Below are 19,928 nucleotides of genomic sequence, written 5' to 3' on the forward strand. Positions count from 1 at the left end.
CAGTTTTGAGAGAGATTGTGTGAAGTTAGACGCATCATTTTTTATCTGCATGTTCACACAAGTGTGAGGTGGTAAAATGGGTGGATCAGTGTTTTGCTGAAAGCGTGGTTCTATAAGCTTGACTTGGTCCCGACACTCTTCCACTGGTCTTCAGTCTTTTAACTACATTTGTGCTTGTGATACAGGCGTCCTCTTGGAGCAAATCTCCCTGCAGGCTTACACACACAAGTACAGTGATTAAAGAAAAACAGCACCTCTTATCTAACTAATGCATAAGCCTGCTATTGAATTAAACACACTGTAATAATGCACCAGAGAACTGAATTGAATGCATCCCCTCAATTCCAATCTGCTTACATACCTTTTTTCCACTGGTCTAACAAGTGACTTTAAATCTGTTTAAGCACTAAGAGCTGAAAATGCTTCGCTATACAACAATAGTTGTATTGGGTTTTATTAGTCCAATCCATTATCCCTTTAAGGCCTGTGTAAACACAGCAGATATTACATTTAGACTTTAAATATGTAGTTGGGAAGGACTATATCTGAATGATTATCAACCATTCCCTGTAAAAAAAAATAACAGTACATTACAAAAAAGGCGTTTGTGTGGGTACGTCCTTAGAAGTGTTATCCACCATTAACGTGGTAATATATGCGTATTTTCACTTTTTAGACTGTGTGTTTAGTGTTGTGACCTCTTTTTGACAGTTGCACTCTTTTCTTTGTCTGTTCAGCCAGACTGGCCATTGCTGGTCATACTAACTACTCAGTCTGTCTCCTATTTACATACTAATCCCTGTGTCTGCTGCAGGAAATGTAAAAATCCCTCACTTCCTGCGTGCCAGAGGGCCTTTATGGAGAAAGACTTTCCAGAAACTGGCTGTTTAGAAGAACAGAGGAAAGGGCTTTCAGAAAAATGGATATGGCTTCAAAATTCTAATTATTGGTTTAAGACCTTAAACCTGGTTTAATTCTTTATTTGACTGTATGACTCATATCCAGTAGTGTGCTTCAGTTCAGAGATGGCAGCCTGCATTACAAAGACCAGACAAATACAGACAGTTAGATTGCCCCACAGCTGCATCTCTCCAGACAGGCGGGTGGTGAATCAGGACACAGCATCAGGTCACATTTTCTCTCTTCAGTGGACAGAAAGTACAGGACGCACGCTTTCAGTGATCCGTCACCATGGCAACAGACAGACATCCGAGGGGCGTGTGCTCCCCCCTCAACCCCACGGATACAGTGCAAGAAAAGGTGTGCCGAGTGTAGCAAGCCGCAGAGGAGAGTGTGAATGTGAGGCAGTGTGTGGATTTCAGAGCATTAATAAGAGATGTCTGTGAAAGGTGTCTCTCCATATCTAAACGTACGTATATAAAATATAAGCCATATGACCTAAAATCTATTTCAAAATAAATTAAAAGATTTGATGACATTCTGCGGTTTTTGAAAATGCACAGCAGGTATGTGCACAAGTGACTGTGCTTATGTGTGTTTATAGTGGATTTAAACATACAAACGCATGTATTTCTGCTTAACTAATTGTATGTGCATGTCTTTGTATGGATTTTCTACTTACTGCTCTCCTGCATTCTGGCCACAAAGCCGGTCAGAGGGATCTGTGGGGTCAGCTGGACCATTGGAGGAGGAGGCGGAGGAGCCACAGACACTGGAGCAGCAACACCCAGAGAGGCAGACAAAGCAGCACAGAGACAGAGAGCGAGGAGGAGGTGGACAGGCAGAAAGACAGTGACGAGAGAAGAGCAAAAAGATGTAACAGAGGAGATAAAATCCAGAATGGAGAAAGAAGGGGGGAAAAGACAACAAAAAGCTTGTGAGTGAGTGGAACAGTGCAGGAAGCATTGCTGAGCAACTCATTTACACATTTCCAATCAGGGTCCATTTGTGCTGCGTTTTTCAAGCTGGGCTAAAGAGGCATTCATTTCATCTCAGTCTGAGAATCTACCTCATCAGCATCAGTTTTAAGTCAAAAGCAAAGGTTGTAGCTAGCAAAGGGTTTCTGCTACAGTGAAAGAGCTGCAAAGCACCAAAAAACATGACAGTGCAACAGTGACAGCTCAGTGGCTGTGTAGGAACAGCAGAGATGCGTGTTCTCGAAAACCAAAAACAAATAGCACTTAAAGGTAGAGCTACAGCCTCTGTATCTGATCTGTCTGGTAATGCTACATTAGCATGGTATGTCTGGATCAGGTGCAATATTTAGTGAAATCCCACCCTTTACTGAACGCCCCAGCATTCATATCATCTCCATCCTCTGATCCTTAAATAAGGCTTTTTGCTACATTGTTTTTAAAAAAGGAGATACATGAATAGACAAAGAGAAACACAGCTGTCCTCACTCAAAGACATGATGTCACACACACTCACTCACGCCAGGTCTGACTCATAAATCACGTTGTAATGGAGCGCCTGTAATCTCACTGAGCAGTAATGTCTTCTTATTCCACCCTACTCTCACCACAGCTACACCCTGTGAGATCAATGAGCTCCCACATGTACCGGAACTAGCTGTTACTAGCGCCGTCAAACTCCTATTACATTCAGCAGAAATCCAAACGTATCTTTCACTTTAATTACATTTCAGTGAGTAGACATCACGGAGGATCGTGTGATGTCCCAGTTTAAGTCCCTGGTTGATGCAGCTCTGCATCATTGTCTCTCTCCACCCAGACAAGACAGACAGTCTCCTCCTTCTGTGCCAAAGAAGATGCTTGTCCTTTGAGAGAGAAGCCATTAGAGGAGAATGGCTCAGAGTGATGCCTGCCAAAATAAATTCTACTCTTCTGACAGAAAATATGCATATGTCCTGGGTTTCCCCTTGTCTCACAGCTGTTTGTGTTTTCTTGCCTATAATGCTCCTGCCTGTCTATCCTGAACGACAAGCCTTCTCCAGCTGACTAAAGTGATAATGTCATAACTCAATTAGAAATGGTAATGAAACACTCAGCACAGCAGTGCTGAGGTGGGAAGGTTTCAACAACCCTGACTTCAGTAATTATGGCTCATCATTCATTTTCATTAGCCTCTGGAAGGGCTAGCCCGTGCATATATTTTAGACCCAGAGGACAGTTTTTATCAGCTTAACATAATTCTGGATTGCGGAGAACAAAAAACAGCCGAGAATGGTCAGTACAATACAGGAGCTTCCTCTCTTTCTTATACATACCTATGGGGGACTAAAAGGTATATGCAAGCACCATCAGATGAGATAAGACTATTTCTCCACACCAACCTTCTAAGAAACCACACCATTTGTAACATACATACATTATTGATGAATAAATCTATCCAACCTGAGTTCTGTGGGTAGGCAGGGCCCCCATTAATGTGGGGCTGCTGGGAGGAGACAGAGGGCGCGCGGCGGTAGGTGCCGGTGGCCGACACCATGGAGGCCGAGGAGGTGGTGGAGGAGTTGTGACGGGAGATCTGGCGGGAGATGGTGCCGAATTGGGACATGGGTATGGGACCCAAGCCGGGGCCCTGGGGCACTGAGGCCGAGGATGTTGCCACTGCAGGAGAGGAGAGGAGAGACATGGGCACATTAAAACCTCAGCCTAATGCGTCACTTTTAGGTTCCGACTTACCTAAAACATTAGCAATAGTTTTTATAATAGTACACATTCATTTCAGTATGTTTCCATGCAGAATTTTAAAGTTTTAAAAAAAGCTGATGTTGGTATAGTAAGAGCATTTAAATTCAGTTTACTTTACACTACAGGTCCACAGAATGAAAGAAAAGAAAGAAAATAAAAGAACATGAATGCTTGTTTTATTATTCATAATACTATTTAATCCTGTCTGTTTGATCAGAAAAATGTCAACGTGATTGAGTGAATGTGATAACGTTTGAGTGTGAGAAAATGCTCAGGGCTAGAATGGACCACTGATAAGTAACACACAGGGGGAAATGCATGACTGTAAAGAACAGTGGACATCTTTGATGAGCAGTAATGTGACAGCTGCCGGGACTCACCTTGCCCCATACTGGGAGGGGAGGGGGTGGGAACTGCTAGAGGGATACCAACTGCACTGCTTCCACTGTTCTCCCTGCCGCCACTACCACCACTGCTGCCACTGCAGGGAGAGCGAGAGACAGAGAGAGCGAGAGACAGAAGATGTGTGAGACAAACTTAATTATATGATAGCGTGTGACATCCTATCATTACCCTCTCATATGTCAATCCGTCATAATAATATTCTCGTTACTGTGGCAACAGGTTCACAGTGAATATGCTGCGTGCAAGTGTCTGGCACATTCACACATGAACACTGGGCACAAATCTGGGAGCACACAGTCACTTCTGCAGTTACACAGTGTATCAAAAACAATACAAGAGCCAAGGCTTGTTTGGGATGCAAAGGGAAAACAACCACCTTCAAATCTCAAAAGCTAAGAGGAGTAGTTAGACTTTGCCTTTAGATGCTGAACTGTAAATCTGAATATGAGTAAATTATTGCTTTGAATTTGTCAAATCAAATTTCTCTCACTTTGATGTGATTAAGTGATCACATATTTCCAGTGAATCTGGATGTGATTCACACCTGGGCTCAATACAAAGGTGTCCAAACACTGAATATATGCTCATTTCAGGTCGAAGAAGAGAAGGTCTATGCTACCTGTGTGTCCTGGGCCTCTGGTTGAGCGAGGCTGTGCGTGCAGGGCTGTGCTGGCTGCCCAGTCGGGCCGGGCTCGTCATGTAGTCATTGGGCACCACTGGAGGCTTCACCGGCTCCAGAGTCTTGTAGGGAGTGTTACGCCTGGATACAGAGAAGCAAAGAGAACACTTTCTTCGTGAAGCAAGAGAAATTACTTACTAAACCATGCTCAGGTGGTACTGTTATTAACAACCACTGTATAATGTGTGTCTCAAATTAACAAAATGAATACATAAAAAGGTACAATATTATAATGGAACTGCTACAAACTATTACTACAACTGTTAGCTCTTACCCCAGGGTACCGCGACCAGCCATGGGGGGGCTTGGTGGTTTCTGTGTGGGTGGGTTGGTCCTGGAGATTGTCCCTCCTCTTCCTGCTGCATTGTTCCCATGTTGCTACAGGAACAAAAACAAGTTAAAACATTGTTTCCGTACAATCTGGTTTCACTGACACCAGTGTTACCCCTGCCAATATATATTAAGGCTAAGGAGTCACTTTAAGTTTCAAATGAGCTTCTCATCTTTAGCATGAACAGAGAATAATTTTTGGGAGAAACACTGGAACGAAGGCTTTTCTGTCCACAGACAAATATAAAAACATAGGAGACAAATAGAGATATAAAGAGATAGAGAGATAAAGAGAATGTGTCATGGTACAGGACACATGAATATGTGTTAAGAGTACATAATGTAACTGTGAAATATAACACTTTATATCTCCTGTACCATTTGTCCACATTTACTGTAACATACACTTGAACCTATAGTATATTCATGGTGGAATGTCAAGCCATGTTTATACTCACAATAGTTAATTTGACAGCTTGTGAATATGACAGTTAAAGAGATGAAAATATTCTGATGTGTAATTGTTGCTCTGTAATAAATCAGCCTCTCCATGAAAACTTAACTCTGTGTCATCAAAATCTTAAATTCTCTTATATGTTTTTGCAAATGAAAGACAACGTTAATGGGTGCATGGATACCTTGATACATGACAAAAAGAAGTGAAAGATCATCTCTTACCTTGGCCTTAAGCCACTGAGTGCAAGCAGGCAAATAGGAGAGACAGAACACAAGATATGCTCATTGGTTAATGGTTAAAAAAGAGAGTTTAGTGAGAGCAAGTCAGAAAGCATTATGCAGGAACCCTAGATCTATTCTTCATTGATGATATATATATGATATATACAGAATATAAAGTTGAAGAAGCATCAAGAAGAAAAATGTGGGAGTAAGGGAGTCTACACCCTACCAGACTCCAGTAGTTTGAATTGACCAGCCGGCCAATTGACCGACATATTGGAAAAAAATTGTGTTAAATTAGAAGATTTGTTCCTAGAATTACAGCAATTAGTAATCTTTATTTTAAACCCTTACATTTTGTTCTGATGATTTGACACTGAATACTGAATCATGATAATAAAAAAACTGAATGTCTATAGGTTGATATTGTTAAAGATATACTACAACTGTCATCAATGAAGTAATGTAATATATAAACAACTGCAAACGATGCCAAAACCCAATTCAAACTACAATGATATAAAACAGAGAAAAGCAGCAAAGTGTTATATTTGATAAGTTGGCATCTGATTATTTTGGCAATTTTTACTTAAATTACTTAAATGACTAATTTATTATCTAAATTGTTGGTAATTCATTTTAATTGAATGGCCAAGTCATTTTCTCACAGACACCTGCCTGCCAGAAATAAAACCCACATCAAACAGGCCAATGTAGGTTTTATACACTGTGGAGGAACAAATAACTTCCTTTTTATTTCACTTTGTAATGAAAAGTAAAACAAAAAGAGAAAGAAAAAAGTGAAACTACCTCTATTGCCTAGATTAAATATGCACAGAGAAACAACTCCCCTGTTTATGCATATGAGGCTATTCTGTGTGCCTCAGTGTCTAGACTTGTGTTACAGACTGTAATCAGAATGAGAATCGCTTAAATCGCTAGACATACTAGAAATAATGAGCAGTGCCTGAGCTACATGAGGCTGAGCTGACGTTTTAAGTGTTCCACGAAGGGAAAAAAACACTGTGTAGTAAAGCACAGCAAGGTCATAAATAACAGCAGTGAGGTGTTCAGACTGTCGGAGTGGCTGTAATGTGGTTGAAACTATCGTCACCCCGGTAACTGCCAGTAATGCCAATAAAGGCTGTTATGGTGGACGGGTGAGCACAGTCATCCGTAAATGTGTGAATGGGTCTTTCCATGCTCAAGTCTGACTTCCCATCTATCTATGGGTGAGTTCCCCTGGTTGAGGGGTGCTGATCACGCCCTGAATACTTGAGGGATTCCACCACAGCCAGGAGCGAATAGGCTTTAAGGATGGAATGCCTATACGCTGCGATTTCCTACACAGTGTGAACGCACCATGAACATGTACACCATATGCAGACAAATATAACTGCACACAAACATACATATACACATTAATATACTTCTCAGAATACTGTACGTTTTCATCTAGTGTCTGTTGCAGTAGTGAGTATGAAATGATATCAGCCCTTCTGAATTATTCACAGACGTGTGCGAGAGAGAAATTGCTCTGGGGGAAAAATATGGAATGAGATATGCATTTTAGTCTGCACTGAGCCAGACAAATGTACGTCCGTGAACAAAAATGCTCCTTCACACACACACACACACACACACACACACACACACACACACACACACACACACACACACACACACACACGTAAGTACACACACATAAAAACACAGAGAATTCAAAATGAACCCATAGCCAGGGAGTATTCAATCCCCACAAGCTTTCTTCCTTGTTAACATAATGATCTAACCCTTATTAAAATAACTAAATTAAAGGTGCTCCCCAAATGTAGACTCCCAAATTAGTAATTTTACAGATGCCTGAGTCATGCCTTTTTAAGTGCTGGCAGCATTAACTACTGTTTTCCTTTGCAGGTATATTTGAAACGAAAAGAAAACAGTTGCACATTTTCCAGCATCTACACTGATGTGCACTCTGCAGCGATCCATCATTTGCAGTATCCATGAATGATGCTTCATTTGCATAGCGGGCCATGCCAAATCTGTCTCACTCTGAGCCAGCTCTCACAGGAGGAAACACTAGCTGTTGAATTTGAATCAGCGGATGTTTGAAAATCAGCGGACAGCCACAATCTCAACAGAGGCAGACGGGGATGAAGAGGTCGACTCAAACGCGCTTTGGTTATGTGTGGCACCAGCAATCAATGCATATAAAATCAATGTCATGTGCAGGCAAAAACACACAGAATGAGAGGAAAAAGAAGAAGAGAGGAGAGGAGACAGCGGATGGATCATGTGGAGAGAGAATAAAAAATTGAAGAATGAGCCGGAAAAGGGGTTGGAAGATTATTTTTCCCCCAATTCAATAGGGGATGTGATGGTGTGAGTAGCACTTGGCCAAGATGTCTATGTCTTGCTCACACTCTGGATGCTGCACACACAAACCCACACTTTTCCACTAACATCCAGCTATGGAAGTTGTTACTGGGCAACAAAACCTCTGACAAGCAAAGATTTTTTTCGCCACGGTCAGCTACCGAGTTAGCATCTTATTCTCGGACGAGTGTTTGCTACATTTCATGTTTCTGTTCTTAATTAACTAAAAGGCCAGCGTATTGATCGGCTTGGAGTGTGAGTGGATGTGCGTGAGTGAATAATGAAAATAGACAGTTACTTTGTTCACATGAAGGTGCAAGGTGTGAACTCGACTAAGTGCGTGTTTTCCTGTCAGGCAGAATTGATGAACACTTGAAATCCAGACAATATATCAAAGTAATGACTGGGATTTAGCTGCAACAGACTGGCTGTGGTGAGAATAGCATAAGATGGAAGTGCTTTTTGAAAACCTGAAGAATGAACAGAAACTAGCAAATAAATGCACTCATGCATATGTGAGTGTGTTTGCCTTCACTAAAGTCTGTTTTGTTTACAGTGAAACAAACTATGAGGGATTTATTTTTACATAATGACCAAAATCCTTCTTACTTTGACACCATGTCCCACATCATCCAACAGTGTGTAGTCGATGGGCTTTCGAATGTAGCGCACCGGCCTCTCCATGTTGCCCGGGGCGATGATCTTGTGGGTGCGAGAGGTGTTCTTATTTGTGGTCAGAATTCCGATCTCTCGACGGGCCACTTTCTCCTTATGAATATCCACTGTCTGCAGGAGAAAGAAATTAAGAGGGACATGAGTGGTGGCATACAACAGACTTTAACTTCTCATATTGCAAATACTTTCATTCACTTCACTTAAGAGTTGCTATTATTTTAGACAGGTTATCATTAGAGACATGTATGTTTTTTAATTTCCCCTGTAAAGAGATTGGATCATAGTTTACTAAAAGGCTTTCCCGGTGCCAGTAAAGCGTATTACTGTATAATGCACTTTTAATGCAAACCTGACACTTCCTCCATTTGTTTCACGTTAAAAGCCTCGCAAGATCTCAGGGGGCATAATCACCTTACTTACCCTACCTTCCCTGGGAGGGATTTTATCATAAAATATTATAACAGTTGGTAACACAGCAAAAGTTGTTTTTTTTGTTTTTTTTTTAAAAAAATGTTCAAATGGTTGCAGCAGGAACAACATGGTTATAGTTGCAATTAGAACATCAGGGGGATCCTTCAGGGGTCCGTTTGAGGCCTCATCCTCTTTTTTATCATTTCATCATCATCATCTCACTCTTTTTATTGAAGCATATTTATCATTACTATATTTACTATTTATTGAAGCATATTTACTATTTGGGACCCAGTGATTAGTTTTTTTTTTGCTGTTCACAATCAAAATCTTGTTTGTCTGTACACAACAAATCTATATTTAATACCTGCTACACTCTAGTTACACTAACTACACTTAAGCAGTTTGTATCTTGACATTTTCAGCCCATGTTGTGTGATATCAATTAGAAAAAGAAAGTAGCATAATTTCACCCAGTTTTTTTCTCTGTGGTTTTAAAATCCCCAAGCCTCCCACTGCTTGGACAGACACTCTGGGTTCAGCCTTTGAACTTCTACTGACCTACAATTCTGCTCTATTTGCTAACACCCTGGGGCCCATTTGACGAAGCTCCCCTTTAAGCCCTCGCACCAGGAGTAATTGGAGAGACCAATGACCTCCATCTCTTCTGTGATTACAGTCATCATCGCTCACAGCACCCATTCACAGCAGGCGCCTTACGGGCTGGCCTTCAATTTATGAATGATAGATGAAACTGGAAGGAGCGAGTGATGATGAGAGGGAGGGAAAGCTGAATGAAATGTGCGGAAGAATGAGGGAGGATGGACGGCTTCATCTCTGGAATATGGGGTCACACTTGTGTTATTCAGTATTGTTTCTGCTTGTGTGAGACATATAAATACTGTACTTTTCTCTGCATTTGGGAATTACTAGACTGTAAAAGAGATGAATTTGAAATGAAAACAAAAAATATAAGTGTGTGTGTGTGCATGCATATGTGAGTGTTTTGTAAGTAGGTGTGTGTGAGACCCACACAGCAACGAGGTCACGCATCAATCACCACTCAGACATCTCATCCAGTCAACCCGACAGCTCCACCGCTGCGACTGCCTCTCTCTGGAAGAGAATCCAACTGAGAGATTGAAAGTCTGATAGGTGTTGTGAAGTTGACCCGTGACTGCTGCCCTCCCCGTTGTGCAAACCTCTCTGTGTCGTACGTGACGTAAAGTCTGTGTGCTGCATGTGAGATATATATATATATATATATATATCGCCAGGCTTTTTTTTTTAAGAGAGGAAACTGAAGCGACACGCCTAGCTTCAGCTGGGAAGTAAGAACGAGAGACCCGCCTATTTCCTGCCAGTGATAGGCAAATAGAGGTGGAGTGCAGATTAGAGAAAGTGAGAACAATAATACTCAGAAAGACAGAGACAGTTAGAGATTGACTCAACAGATTGAGAAAGTACTGTTTGTAAAACTGGTAGGCTGTCATGATGAAAAAGAAATGGAGGAGAGAGTAAAGTGCTGATGGGCTAGGTGCTCAGAAATATTTTTGTCTCTAGATTTTAGCCACCTTTACCAAACAACAAATGCCATCACAGGCCAACCTGTCTATACTACACTGTTATAATACCATTAGAGACCCATCAAAATTGAAGCAGTAGTGCAACAAGCATGGCCCACACCTGCAGGGAATGACTGGACCCTGTCAGCTTCATTTCACATTTCCTCCTCATGCACATTGCTAAAAAAGATATCTAAGTAAAATCATCTAGACGTAATAACTGTTACCTAATCATTCTCGACAGACCTCAGTCTGCCCTTCCTGTGCTCTCTCAATCTCATTTTCTTTTGTAATCTCTTTACTCTAATAAACATCTGGCTGTCTGCTCAACGTCTGCAGTGTGTTTCTGAGAGCAGATGGTACAGCTTTTCTTTCACTGCTGGATCTATAGAGTAGTTTCAGCCTAATAAATCTGTGTTTTAGCAAATGATTAGTCTCTGCAGTGCAGTCGAACAAGTTGTACATCTTTTTACTCTTGCTGAAGTGTTATTGGCAAGAGTATAATATATGACGTCGTCTGTGTTGAGATTCCAAGGCGTGTCAGCAGATGTTTGTTTTCATCATCAGTGATCTCATAGGGCTCGCTAACAAGTCTACAAATTCAAACAAATCTACAGTAGACAATATATTCTGGAGTTATGAATGAAACCATGTAAGTGTGTATACCTATGTGTCATTATCAGTTTTTAAAATGACACAAAACATTGGTACGTGAGCTGATTTATGAAAAGCTCTGAGAAAAAAGGAACAGATGAATCAGAAAGCAACCTGGCAGGACTGAAGGAAATGGAAAAGAGGACTAAAGAGGCTCATGGGAAGGTCCTTTATTGTTTGGACCGCAACAGAATCCCTAGCACTGGTTACACTATTGAACTGAATAAACACACTTATTCAGACACAACCATTCAATTCACTTGATATACACAGAGAGGAGAAATAAGCTGCAAAAGCTCTGCTTTGATTAAACACGCTGTTGTTTTGCATTTAGGTGGTAGCATTTCTTGTGTTATTCTGTCTCCTCTGCAGTGGGATTTTAAATCCTTCAGAGATGGGTCTTGGATTTGGCAGCAATGTTTGGCTACCTTCTCGTCTAATCCGATTTTAACTCTTTCAAGTCAAGACAATTTGTACAACCTAAGCCAGAAAAAAATACTTGGCACAACCAAGAAAGTTAATTCCAGAGAATTCCATTCTTGGACACGTAACTGCTAGAATAATGAATTAAAAGCCCTGGAGACAGAAATGTATGAGATGCACGCTAAACTAAATTAACTTTTCTCTAGATTTTGACATCATTGAGTCGATTCCAACCCATCTGTACCTGAGATTATGTACTTTCAGACAGTTACATATACAGACATGGATCTTCATATAATAGTAGCTTTTTATATTGTATGCACACATGACCATCGGATTGCCGTAAATAAAGCCTTCAGTATGTCAGCTTGGTTGGCTTGGGTTGGACACAGGACTGGAGGAGGTACATAAAGCACCGCTGAGCATCTTTATAGGATCAATAACTTCCATTGTTCTTCATTAGACTGCATCTAACTGCAGCCTATGGAGAAGAGCAGGAGTTGAAAATGCTAACCAAGCGAAAGGGCTGGCGTCAGGATTTCACTTCATCCCTGACAGGCTTAATGAAGCACATAGGGAGGGGACGGGGGACATTCACTGGCTGGGTGGCCGCATGAAGCGCACAGAGAGGGAGAGAGATAGAGAGAGGACTGCTGATGAAGCATGAGGGGCTGGAGAGGATTGGCAGCCCCAGCATGATCCATGCCCCTGCCATATCTGTCTGCCTTTATATGTGTGAATGTGTCATTGTGCACTTTGCTGTAGTGTCACAGAGTAATACCAGTAGGTGTGTGCTTTATTGTAGCTGGTGACAATCCTCCTTGATCCACTAGTATTCCTCTACAGGATATAGAAAACAGCAACAGTTTTAAAACCTGAATATCCAACCATGGAATATAATACATTCTTAGAGACAGAATTCACAATAACCATGGCGGAGAGAAACTGACAGGATCAGGATAATGTACATCAACAGTTACATACGACAACAGAGTTATGTCAAACTCACCACACGGCTGCTCTGATTTCATTTTATTTTTTTAAGATATACTGTTTTCACTCACCAATCTATTCTAACCGCTTCAACTTTGTCTTTTTTTCTATCGCTATTTAGCAACTGTCAATGAAACTCATGTCTTCCTGCAGCTGTTTCACATAAAATGCATACCAGTAAAGGGAAGTATTGTGTCCTGTGAGCAACCAGGTGGCTTTTATTCTGAAATGTTGAGTTTTATTGACAGTAGCTGGGCATTAATCAAAAAAAGACAAAAATGCAGTATTTCTGTTGGTGAGTATGGCAAGACTGCTGTGGAAATGTGCATCATCCTGGATTTATTAAAAGAACAGGTAAACGTGAAAGAAGTAGTGAGTTAGCATTAACATCAAACAGCATCAGCAGCAAATTAAATCAGAAGTAGATCAGCAAATAGGGAAACATTTTACTAAAATATGATAAAAGCTTCTAAAACAGAGGAAATCAGAAATAAAGGCCTGTGTCTAATACAGGCCTGTTCAATGAAAGGCTTTGAGGTAAATAAAGGCCCTGGCCATTATGAATTTACACAATCCAATTTATGTATGTATGTATGCAGTGTGTGTGTGTATCTTCCCGGGGTTGGGGTGGGTACCTGGGATATGTGGTTGATGGAGGACTCCATGCGTCGTAGTTGCGAGGCCTGGATGTCCAGCAGCTGCAGCACATTGTTAGCTAAGGCATTGATCTGGTAGGCCACGCTGGCCAGGGACTGGGTGGTGTAGGCCTTGGTTTCCTCCAGGGCCTTCTTCTTGTCTTGAGCCTGACAGAGAGAGGAAAGAAAGACAGAGAGGAAGAGACAACACAAGTCAGAAAAATCAGTAGAAGGATGTGTGGGTGGAAGAAATAGAGAAGTTGGCAGAGGGAAGTACAGTGTAAGCTCCAGAAAACTCAAGAGGAAATGCTGCACTCTCATTGTTACTCTCCTATCAGTTGTGTGAGCAGGGAGTGAGAGGGCAGCTCTCTACAGGGAACTGTATTTGACAGCGCCATTCTTTCTCATTTTTAAACCACAAAGCCCTGTTAAGATCTGAAGAAAAGTGAACAAGAGTTTATGATTCTCAGAGGGAATGACTTTGTGGATGCAAACCAGCCTGGAATTGGACAACAATAAGTTTTGAATAACTGAGATGGACAACATGGGACAGGTGCATGGTGGGAGTTGAGCCCAGTAAGTGGGAATGCCAAGACATTTCATAGGGTCCCAAATCTCCACCCGGCTGTGCAAACCATCTGTTTCTGGATGCCTTTAAATAGCGAAGGGACTGAATGAACATATTTATAGTTTGGAAACAAAACATGGATTGAAATAGTGAACTGTCAGTCTTTTGCCGGAAACTGGAAGCAGGATTGCAACTAATTATTTTCAATATACATTGTTCTTTTCATTTTACTGGTGATTTAATTAGTGTATAAAATGCCTACTACAAGATAAAAGTGGTTAGTTTGTTTTACCAAAAGCCAAAAACCACCAAAGTTGCTCAATGTACACACATGAAATGAGGTGAAAAAATCTTTACCATTTCATATGCAACCTGCAAATATATCATTTATGTGTTTGTTTGTTTGTTTGTGTGTGTGTTACAATATGTTGTCTTAAAAATAGTCAAATATTAAAATATCCATTGATTGATTTCTTTTAATCAACTAATTGATAAATTGTCATCTGAGTACTAGTTGTCTCACATCCTACCTCAGAGTATGACATGGGTTATTCAGGAACCCTCAGGAAGCAAGAAGGAGCTATCCTTTAAGAATGAGCTGAACCACTACACAACACTCAGAACTGAACAATCAAATGACACCTTGTGATACAGAAGCTGCGCTGTGGATTCAACATAATAAAAAAAAACTGACATCAAAATGTAATAAATATATAGCAACTGAGTTGGTACTTATATACAAGAAAATTGGAAATCTAGGAAATATGCTTATTCACTTTCTTGCTGTGAGTTTGATGAGAAGCTATCATTCTCATATCTTTGTATTAAGTATGTCAGAAAACAGTAAGCATAACTTTGCATAAACACCGGAAGACAGCTAGTTTGGCTCTCTCCAAATAAAATAAAAAGTCTACTCTCTTATCAACACATTGTAACTTGCTTGTTTAATCTGTATAAAAACATTGGTAAAAAAAAAAAGTTGCGGTTTAACAGGAAATTATGAGCTGAAACACGCTACCTGCTTGCCCGTTTCCTGTCTTCCTGTGTAAGATGAGCTAATAATCTTGTGGCTTCCCATCTAACTCTCAGCAAGAACCCAAATAAGTGTGTTTGTCAAAAGGCCAAGCTATCCCTTTAGAAAGACTCATTCAGTTTGACCTGTATCTTAAGCTGTTCAGTATTTCATGCCTATTATTAAAGCTCTAATCTAGACTCCCATAAACGCGGTACCAGTGCCACAAAGACATCAGCGATGATTTACCATCTGTTACCAAAACACAATTTGGTATGTGTGTGTCTGGTAGCAGGAAGCTAACAGCCTGCACCATGCCACCATTTTACAACAGGACCACCTGACCACCTGCTACCTCACCAACCACCTGAAGCACCAAAATATCTGCTGCAGATGTCCCCATGCAGACCTTTGACTGCCAGTTTGTAAAACACAGAGTCAGAAGAGGAAACACTGCAGAGACTGGAACAGGTCCTTATACATGAGCTTGGAAAACACTGAATTGTGTTTCACATTTTACTATTTTAGTATCTACTGAGTCACTTACACACAACGATAAAAAGAAAATACACTTACACATATAGACAATAATATCAGACACAGACACACACTGTTACTGTTAACAAGTGCAATGCATTAATGAGAGGGAAGAAGAAAATGTGTGAACTGGGACTTGGAGAGAGGTTAATAAAACTTCCAAACTAATTTTAAAAAGTCTGAAAATATCCACAGAAAACCCATGGTAATAATAACCTACATCCCACTAATACGCATTATTCATTATAGATCCACCCCCCCCACTTTCTCCTGGTTTGAGATATTATGTTTCATATTAAGCTTACAAAGGGCTTTTTGTAAGGGCTCCACTTGGAATTTCTTTTCTGTTGAGACTCAGACTCAACCTTAACAATGCACTTAAATAAAGTCATTACTGAGTGCCACATCATACTGAACACCAGGTATGATACTGGAATATCATTAACCTCATGAGTCATGAAGGAAACAGCCATGAGTCAGAGGGGTATCATGTGAGCTGACAGGGGGATTTTGGTGGGGTCAACATCAGGGAAATATTAAGTTGATTCATGAGCTTCTATGTAACACTCCACTAACATTCTCCACACATTTTCTTGTGAAGAGGAAAAAAATATTGATCGGCACTTTGTGGTTTAGATATGCAAACCAGATGCGGGAACAAAATTAAGAAAGCAGTGTTCATTTTAAGACGGAGCATTTCATGAACGTAAATGTTAAGACCTGTCTACAAACCAAAAGCAGCAAAGGCCCATCAGCTTCCCAAAAACAGCCTGATAGTCACTGCTCCATACTACAACTCATATTAATACAAGAGCTGCTATTTTAGTATATAAAGGTAGAAAACAAAGCCAGGTTCTGCTTTTATGCCACCAATCATTCTGGAGGTGACAGGTTTTTCAGGTGGCTCATTTAAAATATCTCATCTAAGAATAAAACTCCTTCTCTCCAGCATTGCAGAGTGGATTTACATACGAGGGCATGCATTGCCACTAAAGTGTTTTGTGCAATTTTGCTATTCCAGCTGATATTGTGAATACAAAAACTAAATTTATAAAATGTTTCCCCCAAGGATTATGCAGATCCACGTTACATCGAGACAACCAGGTAATATTTGTTATTATGTCTAGTATGACAAGTATGTGACTAAAGAGATTTTAAAAAATGGTTAGCCACTGGAAGCACTATATGCTAGAGTTAATATATTACTATATTTAGAATACAGAAACATATTCCACATCCTTCCTGCACACAATCTGAGCATATAAGATATCACAGCCTCTTTACTCTTAATTCCCCGTAGTGTTTGTCAAGTGTGTTTACATGCATGTAGAATTCTAGATCATGTTTTCAATGTCCCTGAAGAAATAATTATTCAGGAGAAGCTGCATGCATGCATCTTCATATTTCACGCTAAAGTCAGGATAATGCAGTAGCGAGGGTGAAATTACAGTGCAGGGCTCTGAAAATCATCAGTGAAGGGATGAAAAGCATCATGCATCCACTTCTTATAAATGCATTAAAAAATCATATGGGATGCTGCTGTCAATTGCATCACTTAATTGTCTCAGAGCAAAATAAGCTGTGTGCTTAGAATGTTTTATAAATTATAAAATTATTTTTTATGACACTTAAACCAGACAAATGGCAGTTCTAATCTCTTGGCCCATTGTGCATGAAAGTACTCATCATTGTCTCTGTCTCATTCAGCTACACATAAATGGATGCAAAAACAATGAAAGTAATAAATCTAACTTGAATGATGTCAGCTATTTCCAAAAAACAATGGCAGGGCATTCCGGGCATTAAGTGGCATCATGTGACAAAACATGACATGTTATCACTATTGGTTTTGTAACGTGTTGGGTTACAGAAAGAGGTAATATGATGCAAACATGTTGTGGTGATGAGAATGGACATTGCCTTAAGAAGCTATGATGGAAAGCCATCCGGCAGCATTGTATTAGTGTCTACGACAAATACACACCTGCTTTGTCTGTTTCGCTCATTCGCTCTTGCTTCATGCAGTTTGGCACAACACGAGTTTCAGAACATGTCAGGGATTTTTTTTCTCAACTGGTATGTCAAGGACAGGTAGTCAATCACACAAAATCTGATATGAACATGAGTCTTGACAATATGCAACACCTAACATCTGTGGGTTTTCACTTCCTTTAACTGTAAAGGCTCTCTTTGAATTTCACTGCATCAAAATGTCAAGCAAATTCCTAACTGACAATTTATCTGCATCATCAATGAGCAATAATATGAACAGAATTTGTAGTTGGGGTCCATGAGACATAATTCTGAACCTTGCCAGGTTTTATCCATGATTTTATGAATGAAGTTGAGTATGTATGAGTCAAATGATCAATTTCCTAATGAGATGTAATCTGCCAAAATTACCATTTAATACACAATAACACCAATTACTGACATTTACAACATCCCCATGTGAACATCAATATATCAATATATCAGCCACCTGGGGTCAACACAGAAGCAATGCAGTTTAAATGATCAAACTGCAGTTAAAACAGACTGTAACTAAAATAAAGCCAGACCTTTAAGCAAAATAATGAAATTCTCAGATTTCTTTCTGCATAGTGATATTGGGGTGAGCAGCACAGAGTTGTATAAGCTTGTCAGTATCCGAACGTTCATTCAAGCAGCGTAACCTACATTGCATTTCTGGTGACAAGCAGGGCGAAGTGATCTGACATGTTAATTTTCGGCATAAAGTGTGGGATTTCTCAGCACCGCAGTCAAAAAATTACCACGCTGGAGCACAGTGGGGCTTCTGGTGTGTGCCGGTCTGTCAACAGACACTGATGGTCTGCGATGTCAGCTCACACTCTCACCCACATTTACTGAGTACACTCTCACTGTGGCAAAGAAACAGGGTGATGAGGTATGTAACTCCTCAGGCTAGAAATCCCCCAAAGTGTTTCAATATCTTATACAAATTGGACCATGGATCATTGTGAAGAGAAAAGTCCCAAATTAAAAAACTATATAACATGTACAGATCTGAATGATCTGACATTTCCCAGTATTTAGAGGATGGAGAAATAACAGTAGCAGTGATAATGACTCTTTTCAATGAAATGAATAAAAAGTCAAGCTTGCTGGTCCCTAGTTTGTCCCCCATTTGTGAACCACTGCTTCTAACTACTGATACTGATTTAACATTCAGTGTGTCTATGCAAAATCAAGCAGACACACCTATCAATGACCTGCACTGTGCATTTGATTACAAGCAAATGATCCATGGACATGCTCTGGAGCCATGTTTTCTTCATCTATCTACAAATCTAGAGTCTTACATGACTTGTGTTTTTTCCTTTAAGTCTTTAAGGTCTCGGCCTACATAATGATATCCATTAATAAGCAAACTCACAGATGAGAGATGCTCTTGGAGCCTTAATGGCTAATAGGAAAGATTACATAGCTAATGAAAATCATTATAACAGTCCAAGAGTGTCTTCACTCAATATGACACAGTTATACTGAGTTTATAGTGACTAAGGGTTTCATGGTATTCTACTAATCATTTTCTGTTATAACATCCACATAATATTCCTAAGCACTTACAGTTTTGCTAATGTTAGCTTTTACATTTTGAACGAGAAAATTGCTCTTTATAGATTTCATTCGTGATTTCTTCCCTCTATAACACCGTTATGGGGGACAAATGTGTGACGCCTTTTTGGTATAAAAAAAAAACTAGCATTACAGCTAGAGTCACATTTTCTTAACGCGGGGGGCAGATATTACATTGTGTCTCAGGTACCTATCAGAGAATGCAGTCAGTGACAAACCACTGGGTCATAACAACGACACACCCTCCAAAAGCCCCCAGCAGCTTTCCACACATCGACCATAACGCTAGCCTTTCAATGTTAACACGGCTCCGGCACACCGGGGCCGACCAGACACGACCGTAAAACAACGAAACACGGCCATGCCTGACACAGCACAGAGCCGCCACAGAATCATAGTACCGGAGAAAAAAAGGCCACTTCGTGTAACTAGCGGTTTGAGGATCCCTTTCGTTGCGACCAGCATTTCCTGTCCCTGTGGTTTCACTCACTTCTACTACAGGACCGCAGACACGACGGAGATAACTGACTAATCCACCAAATTTAACGGCCGTTAGCCATCTCTTACCTGAACATAATTATTTTCACAGTATTCCGCGACCCGGGACAGGTTCTGGTAGCTTTCCACAAGAGCTCTTTTGCCGGCAGGGATTTCCTCCTCTAATAGCATTTGTAGCTCTGCCATCTTACATCCCTTTGCATTTCTCTCCTCTCTGTCCTTTTCAGTGAGGCGAGGCGGTGATGCTGTGCTGTGTTGCTGAGAGAGGG

General features: G+C 40.5%; 1 protein-coding gene across 4 annotated transcripts in view; it reads right to left on the reverse strand.

Moving 5' to 3' along the window:
* LOC127369044 (abl interactor 1) overlaps positions 1-19,869 on the reverse strand; it is a 23,963-nt gene extending 4,094 nt beyond the window's left edge. Inside the window, exons 1-9 of one of the 4 annotated variants that reach the window (XM_051410143.1) lie at positions 19,729-19,869; positions 13,445-13,612; positions 8,698-8,874; positions 5,710-5,724; positions 4,976-5,079; positions 4,642-4,782; positions 3,998-4,098; positions 3,318-3,533; positions 1,583-1,672 (exon numbers count right to left, since the gene is read on the reverse strand). In XM_051410143.1, coding sequence (XP_051266103.1) covers positions 1,583-1,672; positions 3,318-3,533; positions 3,998-4,098; positions 4,642-4,782; positions 4,976-5,079; positions 5,710-5,724; positions 8,698-8,874; positions 13,445-13,612; positions 19,729-19,845 — 1,129 coding nt within the window. In that variant the 5' untranslated portion in view covers positions 19,846-19,869. The remainder of the gene's footprint in view (positions 1-1,582; positions 1,673-3,317; positions 3,534-3,997; positions 4,099-4,641; positions 4,783-4,975; positions 5,080-5,709; positions 5,725-8,697; positions 8,875-13,444; positions 13,613-19,728) is intronic. The other 3 variants (XM_051410144.1, XM_051410145.1, XM_051410146.1) reach the window with 3 other exon arrangements.
* Between the last annotated feature and the right edge of the window lie 59 nt (positions 19,870-19,928).

The sequence above is a fragment of the Dicentrarchus labrax genome, unplaced genomic scaffold, assembly GCF_905237075.1.
Source record: "Dicentrarchus labrax unplaced genomic scaffold, dlabrax2021, whole genome shotgun sequence".
Classification (NCBI taxonomy): Eukaryota; Metazoa; Chordata; class Actinopteri; family Moronidae; genus Dicentrarchus; species Dicentrarchus labrax.